The sequence below is a fragment of the Centrocercus urophasianus genome, unplaced genomic scaffold (genome assembly GCF_019232065.1).
Source record: "Centrocercus urophasianus isolate 14NV4802_14NV808 unplaced genomic scaffold, USGS_Curo_1.0 seq_14, whole genome shotgun sequence".
Classification (NCBI taxonomy): Eukaryota; Metazoa; Chordata; class Aves; order Galliformes; family Phasianidae; genus Centrocercus; species Centrocercus urophasianus.
In genome coordinates, this window is record NW_024884586.1 from 27151087 (window position 1) to 27166658 (window position 15572).

Sequence of the window (15572 nt, forward strand, 5' to 3'; positions counted from 1 at the left end):
ACAAAAAACTAGGTTTATTTTTGTCTTCTTGTTTTATTTATTTAAGAATAAGTTGGATTTCCCTTATCAAGGATGACCAGGCGCACAAACAGCATACCTGTTCCTAAGTGTGCTTGGATCAACTCCAGAGGACAAATAAAGGACATAAATACTTCTAAAGAGCTCTCACTTTGATTTGTGGCAACTCTGCTACTTTACCACTGAACATCTTACACGGAGATAAACCTGGGTACGATACTTCGCTTGTTGTACACCACTTGAACTATAATTTTACTTTTGTCCTTCCTCATTCCTGAGATGGCCCATTTTCTGTTTTATTATTACTGGGATTGGGCTTGGGGCTTTTCTTTGTTTGTTTTATTTGTGAAATTTCAGAATTAACCATCTACACAACTACTTTTATACATCAGTCTGAAACACACAGAGACAATGCAGACCAAACTTTGTTTCTGTTTTGGATGAAATTTTGTTTGTTCTACTTTCCTTTAATGAGAAACTAAAAAATGCGCGCAAGCATAATGCTTATGCAGGGCATAAGCTCACATAAGTTCACATGCAAGCTGCCTCAAGCTTACAAAGGTTATCTCACTGCAGTGCACAGAACATAAGCCATGCAGATCTCAAGAAAAGATGGCACAGGGTCCACGTTTACTCCTCTTAGCAACTTCTCTGTCTTCATATGCCAAAGATATGGCCAAAGATCAGGTCCAAATCTCATCTTAGCAGTCGATCTAAGGGCTGTTCTATAAAACTATATTCTTAAGCCAAATAATTTTCTACCACATATTTACATCAAAGTTTTCAAAACTTGGCAATGCCAATAAGTAACTCAACACGTATATGTTGAGTTTTATATTATATGAGATACTTAGTTGTATATTATATGAGATAATAAAGGTGGCAAAGAACTTCAGCAAACAGAAAATAGAACTTCCTCCTTTGGACTAATACTTTTTCTAGCAAAAAGCAAATTAGTTTTTATAATAACTGTTAAAACAAAAAAGTCTTTGGTAACATGACCACTTCAAACAACTACAAATATGCTGTGTTCCTACTTAGAGTGCTCTACACTATACTTTTGCCTTGGATAAGTGATCCTATTGTAAACCACTAACTCAAAAAGGGTAATAATTCAAACTATTTATATTCAGAAAACAGAGACTATATTTTACAATACTCTCCTGCTGATCTCATGAGGGGATCAGCCTAAAAGCCAAACATGATACATATTTTTCAGTATATTCTCATTTCTTGTCAACCACATAATTTAAATGCTAAAATTCCCATTCAGTTGAAGATCCCATGGAAGCACACCTCAGCACCTTCGGTTCTAGGAAAGACAAGGAAACAGACTCAGAGGAACCAAATGTAATCATCTTAAGTATAGCTCTTAAACTCAAACACATTTAATTCTGTTATGTCCTAAACTAGCACAAACCATTTCATCTTCAGATTTGTTATGAACATTCATTTACAACTATATCAGCATGATATTCCTGAATGAATCCCTCTCATGGATGACGGGAAAAAGAAAAACGCTCTTTGCTCATGCCATTTTTTACATTATATATATTAGATCAATTATGTAAATATATACTCTAATAAAAGTAGAAAACCTAACCTTTGCACTTCAGGTGCCATTTAAAGTCCTCTAGTGTAAGTATATGCAAATTCATGTTTATATATAAAAGTTTTGCTACGTGTAAAAGTTTACATTTGTGCATACATATGTATATTAGTTATATCTTGGTTGTGGTTTTATGTACTAAATACTGTGGTTTCACATTTACAAAGATACATAAGTACACACAAAGACAGATACACGTGCACACATATACATACACAGACCCTCAATATTCATATCCTACTCAGGAATACATATGCTCCATGCTGCACACTCTGAGAACCCCAGTTCCACTTAATCTAAGTTCTGTGCACTGAGCACTAAGTTCAGCCAATAAATCTGTGCAGAGTAAAGGCCATAAATGTCTTCACTCAGGTATACCCACATCAGCATGGGAGAGACTCTCTGTAAACAGATCATCTGACTGACTGATACTGAGGAGAAGCTGCCACAATCCTACAAATAAAGTTGCACATTTAAATATTTAACAGTATCACCACAGAGACAGAGTTGATATCAATGACCTAACAGGAAAGCTGAAGAAAAAAATAATAATAACAATTTTCATCCTGATACACTGCTTAAACAGCCCAGACCAAACCATTGCCTTAGGACAACAGTCACATTGCAGACACTGCCCACCTCCTACGCAGACCCAAGGAACCTTGGAAATAGCATGCTATTTCATTAAAGTATTTGTTACAGCATCACCTCCTGCACAATGGCGGTGAACAATCGGATCTTTCACATTACATTGTGAGTAAGTAGCACTTTAGATCACTTCAGGGAGAGAAAACATCATCAATCTCTGGCACACAGGAGGTGTTACCTCAGAGCTATCTGATTCCAGGCCATTTTTTAAACAAGTTTCTGCCAGGATGCAGAGTAACTCTGCACATGCAAACAGTTCCCCTGTGACACTGAAACAGTGAGTGGCAGGACTCATGTCAACAGACATGCTTGCAGATTTAAAACAAAAATTCTCAGGACTAAATAACATACAAGTTAACCTGCAAAGAGCAGGAACTGCAGGACACCATCCAAGGAGTAAAACAACAATTAAAAAAAACCACCAAACAAACAAATGGAAAACATCTCTACCTCCTCATTATCACTTTCTTTTATCCACATTCTTCTTGCCAGCCTTGAGAAAGCAGGAACTAGGGCAATGAGAAATTGTACTGAGAAGAAAGTTCCTCACTTGGAATTGTTGTGAAGAAGATTGGTACACGCTTTTCTCTTTTGTACCGTCCAACACATTAAAGTGTTTGACATTGTTATGTCAGTTCTGACTTCAGCCTGACTCTGGGAGGAAAAGCCAAAGCATTTGGCTTTCTTTAAACAATACTGCATTGTTAAGAAGTTAGGAAATTGTTAGGAAGTATGAAAGATTACACTAGATCTAATTATAATGCCCTGAAATTAGTGCTTTCCTCAAGCACAAACACATTAACAATGCATGCAACGATCTTAACATGTTTTCATTCCTGCAAGCATAGTAACGTGAATGACAAAGCACTATGCACTGGTTAAGCTGTGTCTGACCTCCGTGACCAAGCAACAGATTTCAGCCTGATAGCCAATATGGCAACGTTAAAAAACAGCTGTGTCTTTCTTCAGTTTGGTTTAGCAGTGCAGGTCACCAGCCACTTCTTAAGACACAGAATTTAGAAGTGAAGCTGTATGTTTAACTCTTCTTTCAAAACGTTGCATTAGGTGCCCTTCAAAAAAAAAAAGGAAAATTTTTTTTTTAAAAAATTTTAGGGGGGGGGTTTTAAAAAAAAAAAAAAAACAAAAACGTTTTTTTAAAAAAAAAAAAAAAAAAAAAAAAAAAAAAGTGCTGCTGGAAAATACTTTACCTCAGTAAAAACAAAGGAAAAAAATCACAACTTTTTGCGTTATAACAATTCCGGATGTCTAAGTTTTGGTTGGCTGAGTTAGTTGTAATGTCTTGCAATCATCATGACACAGTTACTCTGGTCCTTCACTCAAGAAGCACTGCGATAGTGCAACATTTTATACAACTCAGAATAGGAAACGGCGTCTGGCAGCAGATGAGGCACGCAGACCCTGGCGGAGCGGAACTCCGAGCGCTCCGCAACTCCTACAGCCCTCTGCCCGTCGGCATTCTGCTCCGAGTTGCTACCTGCAGCTAGGCCGAGCCCGGCTGCTCCTCTAAGTCTCGGCCTCTTCCCGCTCCAGGGCCACCTGCCAGCTCTGGGCTCGCCCTCGGCCCCAGGCCGATCGGAGACCCCCACCCGGCTGCCGGAGGAGCAGCGCTGGGGCGCTGCCCGAGCCCCGCCGCGCGCCACCGGCCCGAGCGGCGCCCCCGGCCCCGCCTTAGGCGGCGGCGGGACGCGGGAGCTGGGCTGCCCTGCCCGGGTATCGAACGGGAGCTGCGCCGCCGCTAATATGGGGGTTTTTTTGTTTTGGTTTTTTCCCTTTTTTTTTTATTTTTTTTTTTTTTTTCCTCCAGTGGAAAGTTTCTACCTCTCCCGGCCGAGGCTGGGACAAGAGCTGCCCCGGGCGCCGCGATGACAGGTTTCGCCCCCCTCCCCCTCCCACAGCACCGGGAGCAGCCGCAGCGACCCGGGGGCCGGTTCCTACGCGGCACTTCACGCAGCGAGCGCTGGCCAACAAACGGAGCAGAGGCGGTGGGAGAGCATCCCGCCCTCAGCCGGGGAACCCGAGAAGCGGAGCCGAAGGGAAGGAGCCAGACGGGCGACGGAGGAGGGCCGGAAAGTTGCACTCCGTGCTCTAGCATCGGGAAAAGCCGCCAGCAGGCCGGGACAGAAAAGTTCGTCGCCACAGCGGCCGTGGGATGGCGGGGATGGGGGGGGGGGGGGAGGGAACCGCTTCTCACCTTCTGGTCGACGATGGAACAAGCCATCTCCCGAACGTGGGCCAGGCTGAAGTCCCCTGAAGAGTCCTGTAGCAACAGCACAGGCTCCCGGCTCAGCCCGATCTGGAGGTGGAAAGCGACGCCGCCGCCACCAGCAGCAGCAGCAGCAGCAGCCCCGGGCGGAGGCAGCGGGCTAGGCGGGCGGAGCAGCGGTGGAGCGCTCATCGGGACCAGCCTGCCGGGGCGCCGCGGGGCCGGGGAAGGAGGCAAAGACGCGGACGCCGCGGTGAAAAGTTCGCGGCCGCCACGGAGGCGCTGGGCGAATTTCTCTGCGAAGTTTCAGGGAAGTCCCGGTCGAGTTGCTCCCGGGTGAAAATGGCGAGGGGGGGTGGGGGGAAAGAGGGGCGGAGGACCGGAGAGGATGCAGACAGGAAAAGGCGGCGAGAGACGAGAGGCGCGAGGAGGGAGCAGGGCCCGGCGCCGCCGAGGTGGTGCCGCCGCTCCGGCTGTTGGCGCTGTGCGCGGCGCGGGGGCGGGACGGGCCGCGCCCTCAGCTGGGCCGTGCTGTGCCGCGCCGTTTCTCTACCACACGGCGGCCGCGGCCAGGACTGAGCTCGGCTTCACGACCACGGGGGTGTTCTCGTGACGTGTGCCGGGAACCCCCGGATACCTGGGCTGAGGAGGGAAAAGCATCCCCTTCCCTGCCCGCCTCCGCTGGATAAAACCGTCTAAGCAGCCTTCGTGCCTCCTACGGAAAGCCTTTCCTGGCCGCAGGAGTAGGTAGAGCCTGAGGAACCTCCGGTTTGGAGGCAGCACAGAGTTCTCAGTGCAGGGCAGGAGGAACGAGGGACAGCCTGCTCTGTAGCCGCGATAAGCAGCTGCGATTGGTGCTGAGGAGCTCCTGGCCGCCTCAGCCCAGGACAAGCTATTTCTCCTGAGTTTCAGGATCAGTGCAAGTCCCACACGTCTGTAGAAATAGCACCGATGGCAGGCAATATTTAAACTTAAAAAAAAACAAACAGTATAATCTCCACTTGGAAATCTGTTAAGTCAGCGGGAGCAAGAATTGTAAATATTCTAGGTAGCAGAGATACTTAAAGCAGCTTTACTGCACTCCTGAAGATGGCAACGCCGAGTGAATGTGAGGAGGTGATTGAAGTTGACGGAATTTACCACTTTTTTCTTTACAAACTGATTTTCTGATCAAACGTATAGCTGCAGTACTATTTCATTTTGAGGAGCTGGTTTTTAAGGACGAGTTTTTGCTGTGGTCAGATTATTTCCCAGCTGAGCTCTGCACACACATGCAGCACCTTGCTGTCACTATTTTTGAATCCATTTATTCTTAAGCAAGTTTTCTGACTAACGTTGTTGCATTTTTCACATCTGTATCTTCTACAGAGTACCAAACCTAATGAAATCAACAGCACTGTAGATTAAGATGATTCTTAGTTCCCCCTGCTGACTTTCTTATCACATTAGGAATAATAATCATCTTCAACCACATCTGCTGCTTTTACTGTTGTAAACCATACTCACTGCTGTCATTGCAAGCAGCATTTCTGTAGGAACATGTCAGTTATGGCACAGCATTGTACTCCAGCTGGTGCAAGTTACCGTTACGATGCACTGTTTCCTAATGGTTTCCAGTGTACTAGACATTTGTTTTGGAGTATGTACACTTACACTTCCATGTCAAAACCTGCTGAGGACAACTGCTACAAGCTTCTCACAGTCCTGTGATCCAGCCAGCTGTCCTGTACAGGAATCAGCATAGGAGAAGCATGAGATCTGTATGCACACCCACAAAAGGAAGAACATATGAGGTCAAAACGCCATCTCTGAAGGACTCTCAGAAGTTCAAATGCAAAGGTAAGGCCAGAGGCATATTAGGTAGCATGTGTAAGCTTTTTCAGAGCATATACACTTATCCACTGTTGAAAGCAGCATATTAGAATTTCCTGTAGCATTGGTTAATTGTACAGGTGGTCTTTGAATGTGGTAAAGTATCATGAGTGTCATCAGCTGCTATCAGAGTGCTTCTTCCTTGCAGTTCACTGTGGCAAAAACAGATGTGCTCTGATGGCAGTAGAGGTGTTGAGTAGTCCTCCTTTCTCCTGACCTTGCTATGTTTAATTATAGGATCACCTAACTGAGCCTTTCACAACATGAGTCACACGATGGCATTGGCTTTCAAGGGAAAGAGTGAAAAAAATGGAAGCTGCACATGTACTTAGCTACTGTGCAGTATTACAGCTCTTCTGCATCTCAAAATAACTGAGAAGTGCTTAACAGCAGCCATAGAGAGCAAGGCAACAGTATTGTAATTTGTATCAGAAAATTATTACACAGTAGCAGTGCAGAGAATTATCCATCCATGTCTTTGTTATCTCTGAAGATCTAGCAATGTCAGCTCATATACTCTGTGCAGACATGGTTGCAATGTTTTCTTCAAAAGGAAAGACAGTAGTGGTTTTTAAAAGTTCTAGGTTTCTGTCTTGTTTCACTGGCATATCTGCCCTGCAGAATACACCTTTGTAATCAGAGTAGGTGAAGACAGAACTTTTCCAGTTCTGGAGCTCATTTATACTGAGAAATTCAGAAAAAAACTCTGAGTGTTTAGATTTCACTATAAGTGTGCCAATTGACTAAGCAGGACATAAATTTCAGGGAAAAAAGTTTGCCTCACGTGGCTTCAGAGCCTATGCATCTAGCTATTTACAGGAAAAGAGCAGTCAACAGAGGATTGTCACTGTAAAATCAAATTATGAGAACCTTTCCCAGCTGTCCCCAAGGTACAGAGCCTCACCTGTTTGTAGCACATGTTGGACAAGATTCCAGCAGTTCTTGAGAAAGGACTGCTTTTCCTGCACATGTGCATTGTATTGCTAATAGGGTTAATTACAAGCTGTTGTAATATTACTTCCAATTATTCTGAATAATTATAGCAAGAAGGGAGGATAGTGATTTTCATGTACTCTCAGATTGTACACTTGACCCTCCACTTACATCCCATTCTGAAACTTTCTTCTTTCAGCTTCTGACATTGTATAGATAGAATTCTGTTCTATCCACTGGGAATAAGAATCATCCTCTCCTTTATTTTTCTCTGCTTTTGATGTGACTGTCCCTTTTTGACCAGTAATTATTCATGTATCTTTCTGCTCTTTAACATAATTATTCACTGCATGTGTTTGAATTGTTGTAATTTTTTAAAAATCTAAGCTCAAACAGCTAGGAAAAAAATAATGCAAAATATGCCTCAAAAAAATAGAGAATAGATATTGAGCACTGACAATGCTTATGTTTAGGTTAATATGTTTGACCTAAAATAAATTCTGATATGTTTACCCAGAGAGTAGAACACATGTGATTACTATCAGATGATTATTGCTGGCCTTCTTAGACTAATAGTAGAATATTAGTACCAGTTCTGGGACTGGTACTTTGAAAATATGTTGTTTGACAGTATAGCCAGTAGTATAGTACATCTTGGCAAGGAAGAAAAAAAAAAAAAAAAAAAAAAAAGAGTAGGGCTAAAGCAGAGAAAGGTGTATAAAAAAGCAGTGTATGGGAGCTAGAAGGAAAATGATACAGGAAATAACGTTCAAGTTTTTAAATGTGAGAATTATTAGAATGAGTAAGAAAAGGAAGTGGTAAATCTTTTTGAATGCTTTGATATTCAAACTCTTTTCTTAAAGACTTTGGGGCTCAGTACAGTTTTAACTTCTTTGTTTCACAAGATCAGAGTGGAAGACCTTTGGCCTTCTGTTATGCACTTAATAGTATCTAAAAATGGCAGGCAGGTTTTTTTTTTCCTGTGACAGCACACATGAATTCAAAGCTACAGAGACAGCCATCTTTCTTCTTCTTTTATTATAAGAGTCCATCTTCTACCTCAGAGGGAAGACACAATTTGTCCAAGCAGAAAGTGAGCCCATAAACCCTGTTTTCCTTATGCCACTTCCAATTACTCGCCCCATCAAGCAGAAGCCTGGGGAGCAGCTTGTTCTTCAGGGCATCATGAAAATAACAGCAGGTTTGTTTGTTTGTTTGTTTTTTAATCTTTGATAGTTTACCTCCTCAATCTGCAATAGCACATCAAATGTTGAAGTGTGCAAAGATACTTTTGTTACTGAATGAGGCTGATTCTCATTTTTGCATTCTGCTACTACAGTGCTTCTGTTTCCTGGCCTTTCCTTCTCTTACATGTTCCTGGACCACACCCCTGTAGGCCTTCTGCTTTCATTTATCATTTCAATGCAATTTTTTTTTTTTCCAACAGTTCATTTTCTTGACTGTTACAGTGGGTGTTATAGATGGAAAGATTATCGTGATGAAAATGGGAAAAAAAACAACCAGGGAAGAAATGCTCACCTGTATCCAGAGATCTAGGTTCATAGGAAAGACTCTACAGAACAGGGATGTCCAAAAAGAGATCTTTCCCTGTTGGCGGTCAGCCCTTAAATGGGATCTAGGAGGGGGTCACACATGTGAATCGCCTTCAGAGATGTTTCCACACCTGACTCAGTCTTTTCCTCAAGGTAATCAATCAGTGGTTCAGGCTGTGACTCAAAGTTCCCATACATTGACATACGGACTTGCATCCAGATGATGGTTCATTAAAAGCTGAAGGACAAAATAGGATCTGGAAGACTGCAGTATAAAGCTCTCATCTACACACTCTGATTCTTTTGCTTGAGAAAATATCATGCTGATATAGGAGGTTTGATATTTTTTTGTTGGTTTCTTTTTCTCTTTTTTTTTTTTTTTTTTATATGCTCCATACTGATCTAACTGTACTTGAAAAATGCTGGGACAGGAAGGCAGAGTTCATGTTTTATTCAGAAATTTCTTATTGCTACCTCCCAGATGACTTCTGAATGTAGCATTTTCTACAAAGACCACTTTTGTTGTTGCTTACATAGCACTGTTGCACTAAACAGGCTTCTCAGTGTCAGTGCAATACAATTCTACAGATTTCTGGATCTCAAACTTCTAGGTCTGATAGTCAGACTTTATGATTGCATATAGAATTGCTTCCTCTTTAGAAATGATTATATAATCTTCACTATGTAGCTGGGAACAGTTAATCAACATAGAGCTAGTCTGTTTTGTATACTTTGATAATTTGCTTTTAAATTACATCAATAATTCTTTCCGTTAGTAAAATATGTATGTTACTGAAAACCAGTTGTATCGTATTTCAGTTAAGTGTATTTTTTATTAAAGTTCTTGAGGTACTGTTCATTTATTAATACATACGAGCATAACCAATTTACCAAACCTTGTTTTGTTACGCATCAGGAACCTGTTACATGGTTTCTTAACACTGATTTTTTTTTTTTTTTTTTTTTGTGTGTGTGTGTGTGGCTGCTGTCCAGGCCTACGTGTCATTTTCATTGATGCTTTTTGGCAGTTCAATACGTAATCCAGATCACAGGAATGAGAGTACTGGCCATGCAGAGCCAGATATGTATGTTGTGATCTGTGCATAATTTTGACTTATAGGAATGGGTGTCACACTTTTTCTGTGAGCAGATAGAGCCCAAAAAAAGAGGTAAAAGCTGCTAGCTATCCATCAGCAGTTCTCACCAAATCTTATGGAACATGTCAAAGTAGTGGATATGCAGAGTGGCAGATAATAAGTAAGGATGTCAGAGTCTTATTTATGATCTAAGAAATGTCTGGTTGTATGGAAAGTATACAAGGTTACAGGCAATTTTTAAATTGAGCTAGTAATTTATCTAGAAGCTAGAAATTTCTGTAATGACTGCTGACTTTCTGCTCTGGTATTTAAAGTGATGCTAATTGAGCTTGTCAGATGGTTAGTTCCAGTACAGTTAGTATTACCATACTTTTATGTGGTTTTATTTTGATGCACAATATAATTTGAATACATTAAACTATGGTTAACCTAAATTATTAATGATTGCTGCATGAATGCAAGGACTACAGGCCCAGATAACACCTGCAAGGGATTACTAAGACTATAGCAATAAAGCAATTGATAGACACTGTTCCTTAATTCTGTGAAACTTTTCATACTTGTAATGATTTAATGAGATGAGAGAGACTGCACATTGAAACAGGAAATTCAATACATTTCTTGCCTGTATTGTCATTGATCTTTTACTGTTTACTGGACTTGGTTACTACTGCTGCTTTGGTTTTACTGCATGAAACTGTGACAGTAATGGGGGAACCTCTTATTTTACAGGGAAAGGGATAGGGGTAGAGAAAGGAAATGGTGCAAAGGGTACCAAGCAACCTGCCTGAGTGGGGTTAAAATAGAAAATGAAAGATTTGTAGGCAAGGAGAAGAAAGAGAAGAAAGGGCATTTATTGCAGGGAGTTATACAATTGCATATAACTTTTTCATTACCTGAAAATGTTCAGAATTTAAAATTTACCCTTACCTCACCATTTCAGCAGGTTGGGTTTTCAAATAATTAGAACTGTATTTTTCTTTCATTTGCGGTTACTTTCTGCACATAAAGATGACTTGATTGCTGAGAATTTCTTTAAGTAATAAAAGAAAATAATACCTTTCATTTAAACCACAATTTAGTCTTAATCCAGAAAATAGATGTATATCTTTTCCGCGCTTTAGAAGACAAGAATCTCAGCATGAAGCCCTATATGGTGCTGCAGCTTTGTCATCCTTGGTTATATAAACAACAAAACCATAAGACAGAGTAGGAAGACAGATTAGCTGCATTTGATTCTACTTAAATTTAGTGGATCTTGACACAATAAGCATGCTAAGAGTCTTTAAAGTAACTTCATTAGAATAATGTCCAACACTATAAGAGAATAAAAAAATGTGATATTAGGCAGAAACGGGTAGACAAGAGATTGTGAATATTACAGCTAATCTGCTCTTGAGCATGCTAAATATTATCAAGAATAAATGACATTGTTGGGGAAAAAAAAAAAAAAAAAAAGATAACTTGAAAATGCACCAGAAGGTTGAAATCAAATTTAAAGAAAAAACGAACATTTTTTAATCTTTCCCCTTTGAATATTTTAAAGTGGAGGACTTCATACGAGGCTGTCTTCCAACCACAAGTGTATGACTTTCTGAAAGAAGTACATTTTTACAACATTACTAGGTTCAGCATAAAAGTATCAGGTAACATTCCACGTCTATGTAGTAAAGATATGAAAATATATTTGTCTCTGAGCTATCCCTTTTAGGTCCAATTGTAGACTTTTTTCTCATTTGTTAATTAATGTCTGATCAACCATTTTCTACTAATTCCTGAACTAGGAAAGAAAAAGAGATGATTTTAAATTGTCCTTTTTGTGAGTATCAAGCTATTGGAAGCATCCATCCTTCTAGCCACTTATAGACTATTTTGTTTCTTAAATAATATATATATATATATATGCACATATATACGTATATATATTAATATTCCAAGTATTTAACCCAATCTCTAATTGTGTAGGTATCAAGAGTAGCAAATAGCTCCACTGGCCTCTTCATGAGCAAAAAGATCCAATAGAATAGAATAAGACTGCTAACATCCAAGACACCACGAGACAATGCTGTACTTTCAGAAAATTGATGCTATGGTGGATAGTTCTCCCTGGCACTGACACAATAATATATTGTTTATTTATAAAATATTATTTGTTTCAAAGGGTAATTGCAGTGAACATTGGGGCATAAAGCACAGAGGAGGACTTTACATTTTCCTGTTCTATTTATCCTAATAAGAGTTTTCAATAATCTTTGTGAAGTTATAGTTAGTTTTCATGCCTTACGAATACAAAACACAATGTGTAATTTGGCAACTGCTGAATTATTTGAATTGTATGGCTAAAAAAGGGATTTTGCTTTCAAAAGGACTGTGTCTCAACCACACGGTGAAGAATTTCTATCCTGTGTACAGCCCAACCTCACAAAAAAAGCATTGGTGTGCTCTGCAAAGGAGATTGAGCGTGTTTCTGTGAACGCATATATATGTTGGAGGAAAACTCCAAAAGCTTCTTTCAATTCAGGCTTGAGCATGTGTATCTGTGGAGAGTCTTTATAAATATCCAGATAAATGTATTCCAAGTCTTTCATAAATCTGATTTGTTGGTAGAAATTTGATGAAATAATAGTTTTACAGAGTTTGATACATTCTTCTTTTAAGACACAAAAATATGAAAATCCTGCAGAAAAGAGCGGGCATTTATGTAAATCTTGATTCATTAAAAACCTAGGTGGTCCTGTGAGGCTGGTCAATATTAATTACAGGAGTGACAGTTGGGGTCAGAAGATCATGGAACAGCTGGTCTATATTACTTTGACCTAATTTCAGGTGATGTAGTCTAGGAAATAGTTAATTATATTTATCAGCACTCCAGTGACTCACATCTTTAATATTAGGATGATTGATTTTTATTCTTTGTAGACCACTGCATCTGGTCCTCATCATGTTCTTTCTATTCAGTATTCACCAGAATAGTCAAATATGTTCAGTTAATTTTCACAACTCATACAATTCATCAACAAGAAAATGGCATCTCCGTGTGAACAGTTGAAAATCTTACTGCTAGAAAACTGTAATGGAACCACATCAGAGATTGTGGAGGGAAAAGAGGGGAGCGAATGATCAGAAAATGCTTTTTTCTCGTTTCAGCTCACCTTCTCTCCTCATGGGTTTCTGAGTAAAATTTTGAGCTTGCTACATTTTGAGATGTTTTGAAATAGGCAAAACATACAAATCATGAACTGAAAATATCAGACATCAGTATCTTTTAAGATTTGAAGTATTAAAAGCACTTCATTAAGCTGAGTCAGTAGTTACTAGATTACACGCATGCTTTCAAATGAAAAATCATCTGTTCTTCCAAAAGCCAAAACAGTTCAGCATGGAATGCCAAATATATTCATTGCAAATATTTATGTTAAATCAAGAGGATGTGGGCAATCTGCAGAAGTTAGGAAATCGAATTTTTTATTTTTCACAGCAGCTGTCACTTAACTACATCACAGCCAAAGCAACATATTCTCAAAGCATTACTCTAATACATTTTTACATCTCTAAAAGGGAACTCAATACCAGCAACTATGAGAATCTGCATTTTGCATTTCCCAACTCTGGCATATTTGAATATTCACCCATAATACTAGATTAGATTAAATCTATATGTTGAATACATGGTAAGAACCTGGATTAAGTTCTGAGTTTTATAGTTAACACTCACGAAGTGCTTCTTGAAATAAGATCTCCTGTACGCTTTTCATAAAGACAGACGTTCAACATTTCCTCAAGAACTCTGTCAAAAGTTTATTCTGCCTGGGATAAAGTTCAGTTGTTATAACTGCAGTTTCTCCTGGCAAAGCTCTGCTCTTGCTTTGTCTGAGACTGCTTCCCTTATTCCTCTCAGGAATACAATAACACTTACTTGTAGGGATAGGAATACCCTGATATTCACACTGTTATCCTACAAAATGCTATTTGCAGAAGACAGAGTTTTATAATATTTTAAAAATATATTTCCAGAGTAGCTGAATCTGCAGGATTATATTGATTTTTACAATATTTTTCACATGGATTCAGATATTTTTACAACAGATTCATGGTAACATATCTTTGAACATTCTGCATAAATATTTGAATGATATTCAAAAATACTCCTTACATATATTTGAAACTTTGAATAAATGAAATTTCACTCATAGGCATATATGTTCTGCTTTTTTCCACAGTGCTATGTATTTTACTGCAAAAATATTCACAAGAATTCATTAAACTTCAACAATCACAGTCATATAAATAAATGCTCATGTAGTATAAATTACAATAAATTAACATCATTATGTCTCAAATTATATCTTACACCTAAGCAATAAGTTTAGATGGCATATTTCAGCACCTGTTAATGATAAATAGTCATTGAAAACAAGTTAGAAGTAAAAAACAAAATGAAGAAAACAAACCAGCAAATCTTGAAAATAATTACTGGCCAAAGAATGGATTGGAGTTAACTGGAGTCACCTGCTTAAAGATATTCCCAAAATCGTTCTGTAAAAGAAAAAAACAAACAAAAAGAAAAACCAACAGAATTCATACATTTCAGCTTACCCTTCTGTGATCATAAGAAATAAGAACTTTGAGGCCTTGTAAATACATAGGTCACTCCAAAAGTGATGTCACCTATTTCCACAGAAACTATGTAGGTCACTCTGAAAGTAATGACTGCTACTTATTTCCGTGGAAAATACAACAGATCAACAGGTTCAAAGATTGCAATACCATTATCTGATAGAGCAAATTCTCACTCTCAGTCTCTCTCACATGAGATTCTAATAGAAGCAACAGAATTTGAAAGCATTCGTTATTGCAAGAAGGCAGGGAAACTGGAAACCTGGAAAAAAAAAAAAAAAAAAAAAAAAAAAGTGAATTTAATGTGTCATAATGAGCTCAGTAAAAAATAATGGAATAGTTTATGTGCAAAAACTGCAGAATCTTTATTTTTTGTTAGAGTACTATGATCCATATACAACTTACTACTCTCTAATACAAGAGGAGAAATACTCTTTTTTTTCCTTTATCTTGGAAGTAATTAATTTACAATTTAGAATCTTCTGTGTAGCAAAAACTGATTGACAGTGACTTCAGGAGCATTATTAAGATCCCAGGTATCTATATCAAATTAAGCTACTTTTAATTTTTTTTTCATTCAAAATCCTGTATCTTACCCACACTAATGCTGGAGGAGTTTATTTCCTGCTCCCTAAACTTTCTGTATTCATGGATCTAGGGTTTATCTTATCCATTAGGTCCAGATGGACCCATGTGTCTTAAAGCCTGAAGCACTCATAGGAGAAAAGACTCCTATAAACAAACTTCTTGAGGTTCCTTACACTCTCAGTTATGAGGAATATGCACCTGTGCAGGCTGTGAACTGAATCACCTTCTGGAGCTTCTTCTGTCTCTGTTGTCTGTGCAGGGACTCTGAAGTAACTGTGCTCTTCAGGCGTATGTTTATCTTCACCTATTGCAGGGACTTGTGTCAGTAGTCAAGCTTTTAAGAAGTTATGATAGTGTTTCACAATGATTGTGCTAATCCAGCCACACTCTCCACTTCAGTGAGAGAGCTGCTA

The 15572-nt window shown here is 39.3% G+C and overlaps 1 protein-coding gene across 3 annotated transcripts in view; it reads right to left on the reverse strand.

Annotated features, from left to right (window-relative positions):
• The window catches only part of PRKD1 (protein kinase D1), a 109387-nt gene extending 104696 nt beyond the window's left edge, over nucleotides 1-4691 (reverse strand). For 2 of the 3 annotated variants that reach the window (XM_042813301.1, XM_042813300.1), the window contains exon 1: nucleotides 4488-4691. In XM_042813301.1, the coding sequence (XP_042669235.1) occupies nucleotides 4488-4691 (204 nt within the window). The remainder of the gene's footprint in view (nucleotides 1-4487) is intronic. The other variant, XM_042813302.1, reaches the window with a different exon arrangement.
• Between the last annotated feature and the right edge of the window lie 10881 nt (nucleotides 4692-15572).